Source organism: Lissotriton vulgaris, unplaced genomic scaffold (assembly GCF_964263255.1).
Source record: "Lissotriton vulgaris unplaced genomic scaffold, aLisVul1.2 SCAFFOLD_1069, whole genome shotgun sequence".
NCBI lineage: Eukaryota > Metazoa > Chordata > Amphibia > Caudata > Salamandridae > Lissotriton > Lissotriton vulgaris.
The window spans coordinates 450301-462349 of NW_028244666.1; the positions used below are offsets into that span (position 1 = coordinate 450301).

At 41.6% G+C, this 12049-nt stretch overlaps 1 protein-coding gene across 4 annotated transcripts in view; it reads left to right on the top strand.

Annotated features, from left to right (window-relative positions):
- Window positions 1–12049, top strand: part of LOC147667170 (ensconsin-like) — a 652025-nt gene that overhangs the window by 435063 nt on the left and 204913 nt on the right. For all 4 annotated transcript variants that reach the window (XM_086948874.1, XM_086948875.1, XM_086948876.1 and 1 more), the window contains one exon: window positions 2802–2932. In XM_086948874.1, coding sequence (XP_086805000.1) covers window positions 2802–2932 — 131 coding nt within the window. The remainder of the gene's footprint in view (window positions 1–2801; window positions 2933–12049) is intronic.

Sequence of the window (12049 nt, forward strand, 5' to 3'; positions counted from 1 at the left end):
TCTCTTGTAAAACCTCTCCCAAGAGGGTATAACTATATTCTTTGTCTATCCTCCTCTTGGTTGGAGGGATGGTGAAATATAGTTATTTGGTAGCCCAGATGATGACACTGGACAAGCAAAGTGTAATAATGGGACACCAATGATCTGTGACAGTTTTTTCCCCTCCTTTTTTCTGGTTTCTCAAAGTTCAAGCCTCCCCATGTGTATCTGACAACTCATCCTATTGAGCCTCCTATACCTCTTGTTCCTTTAATTAGGGCAAGTGGTCCATAAAGAATGCATTGCTCTTATTAGGCGCAGTAACTTAAGCAATGTACTTAGTGTTGTATTCATATTTTGCACTATAGGCACGACCCAATGTCCTTTTTCTTAAACTTACTACCTCTAACATTGTCTTTGTATGCTCTTTTCACATGTTGAAGTTGGAGAATTGGCTGTTCTTTGAAAGTAAAATAGACGGCGATTGCCTTTTACCTTTTGTGATTTTCATATATGCATGTTCTATGGCACCGGTTTTTTAATTTCTTGCTTGTTTCTGTGGTTGTTGGATCAGGACACTCAAGCCAGTGTGAGCTGTGGTGTGAAGATGCTTGTCAAAAAACATTAATGATTGGGTTAAAACATATTTTACATTAGTAGCATTTCAACATAATGAGATGAGAGAGAAAAGGAAATGTTTTTAAAGTCCTGCCTTAAAACAAGCACTGGCAAAGTACAAGGGTCACTTCTTTTAGCTTTGCCAATGGAGAAGTGTGGCTCAATGGTTAGAGCAGCAGACCCTGATGCAGAGGTCTAGCCCGGGACCAGGGTTCAATTCCCCACCTCGGCGGGTCTTGGGCTCAAAATTCCACGGACCTGATAATTCTCGCCTCGGTGCCTATTCCAATCATGGAGTCCCACTCTGCAACTCTGGGCAATAGCTAGTTTAATCTCCACAACGGCCCCCACAACGCTAAGGATGCCTGGCCTCCACCTTGGGGGTGCCCAGGAGTGGACGCCTCACAGGGAAAGCCAGGATTGGTTCCACAGCGGTATTCGTACAAGCGCCTTGAGACCCTTGCGGGTGAGTAGTGCGCTATACAAGTATCAATTTACATTACAATTTACAACGCAAAGGCTTTACAGTGATTTTTACCTTTGCTCTTCAGCTTTGGAAAAAGAAAAAAGTTTATTGCTGATGCTGAAAAGCATCAGCAAAACGACAGTGAATTTTCACAAAGGAGTAGTCTGGTCGTAAATTATAGGTGGTCCTCATGGCCCTCCTAATAACTTAGATATTTTTTTTTTTATGGGAAGAGGCAGGGAAACAACAAAGGAGTAGTCCAGTAGTGGGAAATCAGCTAGGAAGTATTAGAGGTTAACAAATAACAGGGAAGTCTGGGGAAGTAACAGTGGGAAAGGGATTCTTAAATAAAAATGAGCCGGGTGGATGAGGGGAAAGCAACTGATTGGGGAGCAACACTGTATGTGGTTGGGAAGAGAAGCAGCATACGGAGGAAATGACAATAGAGCAAGACAATACACACACTCCCATGGTGTGCTAAAAAATGCGGTTTCCTAAATTCAAAAGGTGGAAGTATACAAGTGAGAAATATGGTAAAGAAGCTATTCTCTGGGGGGTGACAAAGCACTGGAAGAGGAACAAAAGTCATTGATTAAGAAGCAATCAACTGAGATTAATGAGAAAGCGAAACTATGATAAGCATAGGTGAACCCAAAGTTCACTGTGAATATTGGTATTATGCACAATAAGTCTTTTGGCAACAGTCAGCTTAAAGCTGTTTGTAGGCGAGACCTACAAGGGTCGACTTTCACCATTAGGGTTTTGTGTCTGTTGTATAATTTGACCTACTTCCCACCTTAAACATTTGTGATTATTAGTGTACTTGGGCTTGATGTGTTTTCTGTTGTGTTCCAACACTTTACATACAGGAATGTTTTGCATCCAGTGTCACTTATTTTGGATAAGTCTTCAGCTGGTAGAGATCCTTTTTCAAACGAGTTTGACTTTTCTGTTGAGTTTCCAGATTTGGAGCCATTGAACAGTACAGTGTGTAAATCATGAGCTAAGTGTACACTCTTTGGTAATCGCCATACAGCTCTTTGGGAATACATCATTGCGTTGCATATCTCTGTATTATTGGTATTGAATATGCTGGTTGTGGGTTTCAGGCGCATTCCTCCTGGCCGTAAATCCGGAGAGAATCTTGGACCTGCAGGCATTCCTGCCACCTGCCCCTGGTGGGAATAACATTCATAATAGCACGATAATTCCCGCACGCATGCGTGGCGAATGTATAACTCTCCCAAGCACTCGATCTTCTTCCTTGAAGTAGTCGTAGGCATTTATACTTTAAATACAGCTTTTGTATCCCAAGCCAGAGAGCTCCTAGCCCCATCTGCTTGCAAGTCACATCCAAGCCATTGTAGCCTGAACATTGTATCCGCCACTACCACGGTTGCTATAGAGTTGTGAGTCACCCCTTGCTAGGCACTGACAGTCTAAATGCAAACTTGTACTAACGCCGGGCCCATGGGGTCATAACACTGACTTTTCAGATGTGTGTTCGCCAGGGGTGAAAGTCAGAGGCAACTCCATCACCTCCTTAAGTGGCTAATTGAATCGTCCAGGAGTTTTAATAAAAAATGAAATAAATGTTACCATTCATTGTTTTTCAAGGGCACACACAAGGGCACCTGATCTTTTATTCCCAAAACAGATGCAGTCTTTCGGGGTTACTGAGATAATATCATTTTATACTTGTCTAACATGTTTGTAATTATATTATTTTGTTCCCCAGAGGAGTGACAAAAAAGATAAGGACAGGCACAATGAAATGGCAGCTGCACTGCTAAATCCATCGTACAACATTAAAAGGTCTCAGTCACCTTCCCTCCCCAAAGCTAAATCACCAGCTCCATCACCCGACTGGTAAGTAGAGTCGAAACGGCTGAATGTAGTTGCATGGCGCTTACTCATATGGTAAAAGCAAATGTAGCCTAACACACCTGTGTTTATTCGTATCTTCGTTTTGAATGGTGTAATGTCAAATAGATTCAGGCCCTGGAAACTTAAACATACAAGAAGTATTGGTTAGCACAGAATTGCAACAGTCTTTTAGTACTGTATATGTTATGGTTTTAGTCGGTGGAAACGTCACTGCCATATAAACTGAATGTAGTGGTGAACTATTCATAAAAAAAAGAACAATAAAGATGGTTGAAGATCTCAGCATTCAAGGCACTTGCTAATGGAGTTTGCAGCACCTTTATCATTTTTGTTCTTGTACTTATGGTGACGAGACAAATTAGTTCGCAAGTTTGATAAAGTAATGTTAACCTTGGAGACAAACAACCCTTTACAAAAGGAATGGCAGTTGCATAAGTTTGATGTCTCTACTGATAGAAGGGAGAGTGGAAAGAAAAGCAGTCTATTTCTTCTCCTGTCTATTTAGATAATCGTTAAGATTAACAGACCGATTCTAGTAAGTAATATTAAAATATTTGCGCCAATGAAGATTGCAGGCATCTTGCATGTCTTATCCTCTCCATTTCTCTGTTGCTTCAAACCTCCCACTTCTGTTATCTACCTGGGTGAGTGGGGAAAAGGAGGTGACTCTGCTAATCCCCAATTGGTAGCGACATGTGGAGACATGGAAGTTGCTGGGAATAAAATGTGATAGTGGAAAACTCAGGGTTCTACCATCAAAGGCCTCCTTATCACAAGTTTTTGCATTAAACTATCTCTTGGAACGAGAAGCAACGAAAATAAAGCGGTTCACTCTCGATCCTTTTTGACCATCTTTATTAATGTGTTAACAGTAACAGTTTAATATATCCCAATTTCTGCTTTCTAAACTGGCCACAGTGGTATCTTGCGGTGGCGTACTCGCCTTTTCAAGACTGCTTGCTTGCTTACTCATATGGGCCCTTCTCTTTCCCTTCACCTGGCTCAGAGTCCACTTTTGTGTTCGGCGTAGGGAGCATAGGCAATCCGGCTGTTCTGCGCAGCCATTACCTCTCTTTTATCCCACTTGCCATACATTTGTTTCATCTTTGATTTTTTTTCTGAAGATCTTCTCCTATTAGCAACTCCCTCTAAATATCCACGTTATACTACTGCAATGACATTTACAATGGGAACTAGAACATGACACTATCCAGGCTACAATGGGCCTGAATAATGTTGTTTGGGGTGTTGAGCTGGTGATTTAGCTTTGGGGAGGGAAGCTTATGATGTAATGTCCTCCTCAGGTCTTTCTGTAAGATATTCAAGGTAAACAAAGATTATATTTTGCAGCAGTGTCTTGTCCACAAAATTTTCCAAGGCCACACTGAAGGACACTTTTACATGACTGTTAAGTGGCCCGTAAGATGTGTGATGCTTTCACAGTAAAATGTGCTGCTAGCTAGAAATCCAGTCCTAACTGAAGTTGTCATTTTAGACAAAAAACAGAGGCTCCTGTAGACACTGAATGATTGATATTTGAAGCGAACAAATTGTTTTTTTTAGTTCAAGAAAAGTTTATTAATCTTATTAGAAGATAATAATACAAAATACAATAAGATAATTATGGGGAAAGAACATGAGAGGGGGGGTGAAGGGGGAGGAAAGCATATGAAGAAAATCAGTATACAGTATAAGGGTGAAGAATAAACGGTAAACTCGTTCTAGGTATTGAAAAAAATAAAAAGAAGGGTACAATCATTATACAAAAACAGTAAATGCTAATGGGGTTATTCATGTAAGTATGTTAACAAAAATAGTGGAATGAAAAAAGGGCATCAAGGGGGTTCGGAAACCTCTTGCTGGGCAGCTCGTGGACGAAAGGAACGAGTCGTACAGTTATCTAAATACATCGTAACAGGAAGCCTTAGATCTGCACGTTTAGCTGCCATTTGGGAAGGAAAGACAAAAGCAGTATCAAGCCCATGATTGTGACACACATTATACCACCATGCTTGAAAAGTAATAGTAGAGGAAGACTTCCAATTAATAGTAATTTGTTGAAACGCAACTGCTAGTAATAATTCAACAATACAAAAAAAAAACAGTCACGTCCCAGCAAGGTGAAAGACTTCCCAAAAAGACATGGGTGGGGGAAAAAGGAATACAAGTGTGAAAGATAACATTAATGTGTGCCCAGACCTGTAACCAAAAGGCATGTATATTCTTGCAAAGAAATAACATATGAAATAGATTAGCATTGGGTAAGGAGCAAGACCAACATAAGTCTGGAGTGGCAGGAAATCGCTTATGGAGGGTAGAAGGAGTCTGAAGCAATCGGTTATAAATGAAAAATATAGATTGCGTCAAGGACGCCGCCCTAGAAGTTTTACAAACTTTTATCCAAATTTTGTCCCATAGAGACACTGGCCATGATGTAGAAAAATCAATTTCCCAATGCTCCTCCACCTTGGACTTGGGTCTAGGGAGTGTATGCACATGAAGGTGTTTGTAAATAACAGAAGCTTTAGGAGAAGCTTGTAGAATAGACTGAAGTTGGAGAGTAGGGTCAGGTGAAATAGGGGAAGTGGTCGCCTGCATGAGTTTCGTATAAACCTCCATAACCGTTGCTTTGAGGAGAGGATATTTGGAAGCAAAGGAGGAGGGTAAATCAAAAGTAGAACTTAAGGCATGAAAAGGCAGAAATGCGGAATGGGAGAAAAGCTGCGATATCCAGAGCAGTCCCTTGGACCTCCAAGATTTCCAGTAATAAGGCTTACCTCGGATTAAAAGATATTTATTATGCCAAATAGGAGAGGAGAGGAAATCAGCAACCTTCATAGGGGGAGGAGGATTAGAGGATAAGAGGAGTTTGACAGTGTATCTATGAATGAGAGTAGGAATCGAGGAGGGCTTGCAAGAGAAAGAGAGATATTCAGCAAAGGAGAAAGGGGAAAGAAAGAGATGCTCAACCTTGGTCCATAAAGGGCAGGGGGAATCAGGGTCCTGTAGCCAAAAGGAAGCTTGACGCAACAAAAAAGCCTTCTGGTATGCTGGGAAATCCGGAAAGTTAACTCCTCCTTCAGAAGCAGGGCGCTTGAGCCTGGTAAGGGACATTCTGGGTTTTTTGTTGTGCCATAAAAAGGAGGATAAAATTAAGTTGATTTTCTTTCAGAACTTTGCCGGAATAGAGACCGGGATATTAGAGAGTGTGTACAAAACAATGGGGGATAACATCATCTTAATAGTGTCCCTACCAGGACAAGTAAAGAGGATGCCACCTGGCTGTGAGGTCGGAAATGTTCTGAGTGCACTTAGTGAGGCATAAGGAAATAGTGTCAGGGATGGAGGGGGTAATGTGCAAACCTAAATACTTAATGTGGGAGGGGCTCCAAGTAAAATTGGAGGCATTAAAATCAGGTTTAAAAGTGAATTTTGTTAGGGGAAGGATCTCACACTTATCATTGTTAAGTCTGTAACCAGAAATTAAGGAATACTGCTGATCTTCCTCCAGGAAAGCAGGAATGGAAACTGTTGGATTTGAGATGAAGAGTAAAATATCATCTGCGTAAGCGGCAAGTTTGATGGAGGATTCGTGGTCTTAAAGCCATGGATGTCAGGGTTCTGGCGTAGCCTGGACAGGAAAGGTTCTAAGGCAAGATTGAAAAGAAAAGGGGAGAGAGGGCAACCTTGGCGAACTCCTCTGCCAAGATCAAAGTAGGGGGAGATCTGACCGTTAGCATAAACTGCAGCCCTTGGGTGAGAATACAGCAGTGAGATTAGGGAAATAAATGTAGGGCCAAACCCGAACCATCCAAGAGTGTGAAAGAGGTAAGGCCATTCAACCCTGTCGAAGGCCTTCTCAGCATCTAGGGCAATTGCTGCAAGTGAATGCTGGAGATGGGGGCATTTAGATAATATGTTAAATAAAAGCCTGGTGTTGTCAGTAATGTAACAACCTTTAACAAAGCCAGATTGTTCTTCTCCTAAGAGGTCATGGAGTAAATGATCCAATCTTATTGCCAATGATTTAGCAAAGATTGTATAATCAATATTAACAAGAGATATGGGTCTGTAGTTCTTGCAATATTGCACATCTTTTCTGGGTTTAGGTATTAAACAGATGTGTGCATCTGAAAAGGTCCTGAGGAGGCACCTGACTCAGCAAAAGTATGGAGAAGGGAGTACAGCTTCGGAATCAGTATTTTGGAGAAATGAAGGTAAAACTCAACGGTGAAACCGTCTGGGCCAGGAGCCTTGTTAAGTTTAAGACGTTGAAGCGCAGTAAGCAACTCCTTCTATGAAATATCAGTCTCCAAAGAGGAAAGATCAAGAGGGAAATGTGCAGGCGTTTGAATAGTTGAGAAGAAATGTGTAGGAGAGTGAAGAGAGGGTTGGGCGTCAGAGGTGTATAAGGTCTCATAAAAGCGGGAAAATGTAGCAAGAATATCGGCATATTTGTGTTGTAAGTGTGCATTAGTATCATAAACAGACTCAATAGTCATCTTGTTATGCTTACCCTTCAGGTAATTAGCAAGGATTTTCCCGGCTTTATTCCTACCACCATAAAATTTAGCACTTGACTTAAGTAAATATAAGGAGGCATCTTCGGTAGATTTTTCATTAAATTTAAGTTTGGCAGCGACCAGAGTTGTCAGACTATCTTTGGAATGTGAGGTGAAATAGGCGTGTTCCAATCGCCTAATTTTAAGAAGGAGGCTTTTAGTGAAATGGCGAGCAGTTCTGCGCTTCTTTGCAACATAGTTAATAATGAAGTCACGTGCAGCTGCTTTGAAAGTGTCCCAAACAGTATGTTTAAAAAAGGACGGAATATCGTTTAATAGAAAAAATTCATCAAAGAAGGCGGTGAAGGAAGTGGAAAATTTGGGATCCAAAAGGAGGGTATTGTTAAAACACCATCTTCTGGGCCCATCAACTTTAGGGAGCACATCGAGACTAACTATAACAGGGGCATGCTCCGAAAGCAAAATCGGACCAATGTCCGCTGAATTAAGTGTTTGAGCAAGATCATGGGAAACAAAAATGTAGTCAATCCGTGATTGTGAACGGTGATACAGTGAGTAAAAGGTATACTCCTGCAAAGTCGGGTTACAAAGTCGCCAGGAGTCAACAAGCTTATGCTGGGAAATAGCCTGGGTAGAAAGTTTGTGTGATTTAGTAGGGACATAGGTGGCATCAGATTTCCTATCGATAAATGGATCAAGAGGTTGGTTACAATCCCCCGCAAGGATGAAATTGTCATCCATGAATTGGGTAATTCGAGGGGAAAACTCATCCCAAAAAAGGGGTTCACCATTGGTGGGACCATAGACATGAAGGAGAGAGATTGGAACACCTCTAAGCGATAGTCTGACATGTGTTCATCTGCCATTAGTATCGGATTCTTGGGAAATGATTGTAAAAAGGAGAGACCTACGACATAAAATTGCAACACCATTGCGTTTACCATCACCTTGCGAGTAAAAGACTTCACCCACCCAACCTCTTTTAAGCTTAGCAGATTCTATGTCAGAAAGGTGAGTTTCCTGAAGAAACGCAATGTCAACGTTTAATTTGGCTAGGTGAGATAAAATGCGTTGACGCTTAATTGGGAAATTGATACCCTTAACATTCCATGAAGTTATATTCAATGACATAACATGTACATTAAAATAATGAGTTTATAACAAATACAAAAGTACTGTGTAAAAAATAAGCTATAAAATATAACGTATACCAAAGCAAGATAAAAATCCATGAAGAAATAAAAGCGAAAAAAGGAGGCAAAGATAGATTAGAGATTAAGAAAGGAAAAAGAGAAAGAAAATTAGTGAGATCAAAAAAACATTTTTATAAACAGAAATGCAAAAAATATATCGTAAGCATAAATCGAGCAGAAACCTATAACTAGTGATGTGAAAAGTAGAGAAAAGCTCAGAAAAGATAGTGGAAGTAAAGGGACAATCTGAAGGAAACAACAACCTATAGAAGAAGAAGTTATATCTTCCACATGAACAAGGGAGCTCAGACAGAAAAGGAAGAGTAAGGAAAGAAGGGAACAAAAGAACAAATAGGAATAAGGGGAAAACATACCTACAAAGGAGAAGACAAAAATGGAACCGGAGGGGTGGGGGGGGAGGAGCCACCGAGGCAAGGCGACCGAACCGTGTTCGGCCAAGCAGAGAGCCAGGGAGACATCATCAAACGGGGAAGGAAACCTGTGGAAGCAAAACAGGGAAATACAGAAGCAATTACACACTGGGAACATAGGAAAGAGAAAGTTGTGGTAAAATCAATTACCTGGTACTGAATTTCTATGCGGTAAAGTCAATAAGAATAACTCATAATAAATAAGAGGCAAAATCTGTGATATTTGAGGTTTCTCAAAAAGGGTTTTATTCCTATAAAAGGAATTGGGTGATTAGCATATTGGCTCGAGCCAAGGTGGCATACCGTTCCGTCACCACATAGGTTCGGGAAGGGACAGACTGACAGAGTCAATGGTAATATGCGAGTATGCAAGTATGCGACAATACATTATTGACAGGCATTCATATATATAGTCAATGCATTACAGTAAAGGCATATGCAGGAGGCGTAACAGCTGAGAAGAGAGATAAGAGTGCATGTACGTAATACAAAAAGGCGTTACAATAGGCGTGCATGAAGGCGTGAACAAGAACGTCATTTATCATGATGTCACAAGTAGGCGGATCCATGAATGAATCTGGCAGTGTCAGCAAAAATACATGGCAGAGATGAGCGCGCAGCAGTATGACGTGTAATGTACGTGTAACTTGAGGGGTGAAGGGGGACTTGACATTTAGCCCTACATGTGGAGACAGATGTCTGGATGTCAGATCAACCTAATCCCAAATCGTATCTAATATCTCATGTTTAAGGAACTGTATTATCTGGAAGGAAAAGGTCTCTCGGACAAGGGGCTATTCTATACTGACTGTGAGTGCGTGTATGAGCGTCTACGTGTCTGCATGAGATGCGAGGGGTGCGAGGGGGGCATGGGCCTACCATGGAAACAGAGCCATGAATTACTTGCATAGAGACAGTGAGGCCAAGCCCTTTGCTCTGCAGCTGGAAGGATGTTGACATGAAACTACTAGACAGGAATGTATTTTCGAGGAGTGGAGCAGATAATTCGAAGGTTGAATACAGTCTTGGCAGGCAACAGGCTGAGCCAAGTACCGTTAGCCGCACAGGGAGTGAGGCAGAGGTCACGGGTACAGATGCAAGCCCAGGTTTAAGATTCAGAGTCAGAAGGCAGGAAAAGGCTCGATGGCAGAATTCGGGGCCTACTTCGCCAGAGCTGAAAAACGTGTAAAGTACACTACATAAAGACGTTGGCATGGCATATTTAGGAACGGACTATTTGACCCATTCATGGTGGATCTGAAAGAGGACATGTTAACGTTAGACGCAAATGTATTTGCGTCTTCATAGCTTGAAGGGGAGGGAACATACATGTACTTGTAGCGTGTACACGGAGTCGTTGGGGTCTAAGATAGGGGACACAATTGATCACAAAATTTATATTACCTCATTCCCTCCTTGTCCCCTACGGACCCTTCATGATATATCGATCTGCATGAATCGATCAATCTGTTCATGTAACATCATTTGCTCTTCTTTCTTCTTTTGACGTTTTGAATGGGAATTTGAATGCGGAATACATGATGTGGCGCACAGGCCGCAAATCGCCGGTCCACATTGTAAACATAGGCAGCAACTGAATACTATGAGAAGGCCAATGCCTAGGAAGGATAGGATCTTCCATCCCCAAGCGGTCAACGTTGTCCAGAACCAACCGGACCAAGTCCAGGTGCCTGGATTCTGATGTATCAGACTTGCAATTTTATGGAGACGTGTTATAGCTTTATATACCGTTGGCGCGTTTTCTGGAATGAAAACACAGCAACTTGACCCGATGACCTTACAAGCTCCACCCCTATCAGCTAGGATGACGTCAATGACGAGACGATTCTGAAGAACAACAACCCGCATGGCGGACTGCTCTTCTGTTATGTTGCCTAGAGCGGAGGTAGTTTCATTCACTACTGCTTCGAGGGTTCTAGTTAATTTGCGTATCAGTTTACTATTGAAAACAGCACCTAAGTAGGGGAAGAAACCTTTATTGAAGTCTGTGTATTGCTCCCATGCCGTTTCAGTGTAGTCGACAATCGGGAGATCTCTTCGGAGTCTATTGTTTACTAGATTGGTATTTCTGTGATAATCAGGAGGAGCTAGGAAGACAGGTGGCAGAAGGAATGCAATGTAACAGGTACCATCCCAATCTGGAGGCAAACGTATGTATGCGGTATGGCCACAGACAAAGTAGGAATGACGAGTAGCTCTAGTCTAAACGTGGATTTGCCTTGATCACTAAATTTGATCACAGTAGTACATTTACTATGACCTAAGTGTATGGAACCATTCTTTCTGATACATAATTCACCTTTGACTGGTAACACTGACATAGCAGGTAATACTGGTGCGGCTTCGGATTCAACAGTAAGAATCATGAGGTTAATTGTGTAATTACCTAATCCATATACTTCATTTTCTAGATCAGTTCCTGTTCTAGTGGGAAGTCCCTTCTTGTCAGGGTAACAGACTTTAAGTAGAACTAAGTTCAGGTTTCCCCAAACCCAATTCCCATCGTAAACAGCAATGTCAGAATCTAGGGAATTAATCAATCTAAACCATGCCCCACAGGAGCCATTGTGAGTGAACGGGTACGGAAAGAGGGGCAGAACTCCCTTGTATTTCTGGTAGGGAGGGAGTCGGCCACATATCCAGCAGTTTGTAGCATTGTTAGTCTGATGGGAGTGATGTAACATACTAATGAATGTGTTGTTGCGCAGCGCAAGTCTGTAAGACAATTCATGGGGAGGTAATTCGCTAAAAGAATGTTCGGCAGTGACATTGTAAGCAGATTGTGCACGCTTGAAAATAGGGTAGTACATGTGTAATAATATACTGGCAGCAATAATAAGAAGGCTTAGAAAAAACATAATTAATAATGTCACTATACAGTGACTACGAAGTGATTTACAATATGCACGTTTCTTGAGTTGTCTCTGTCTA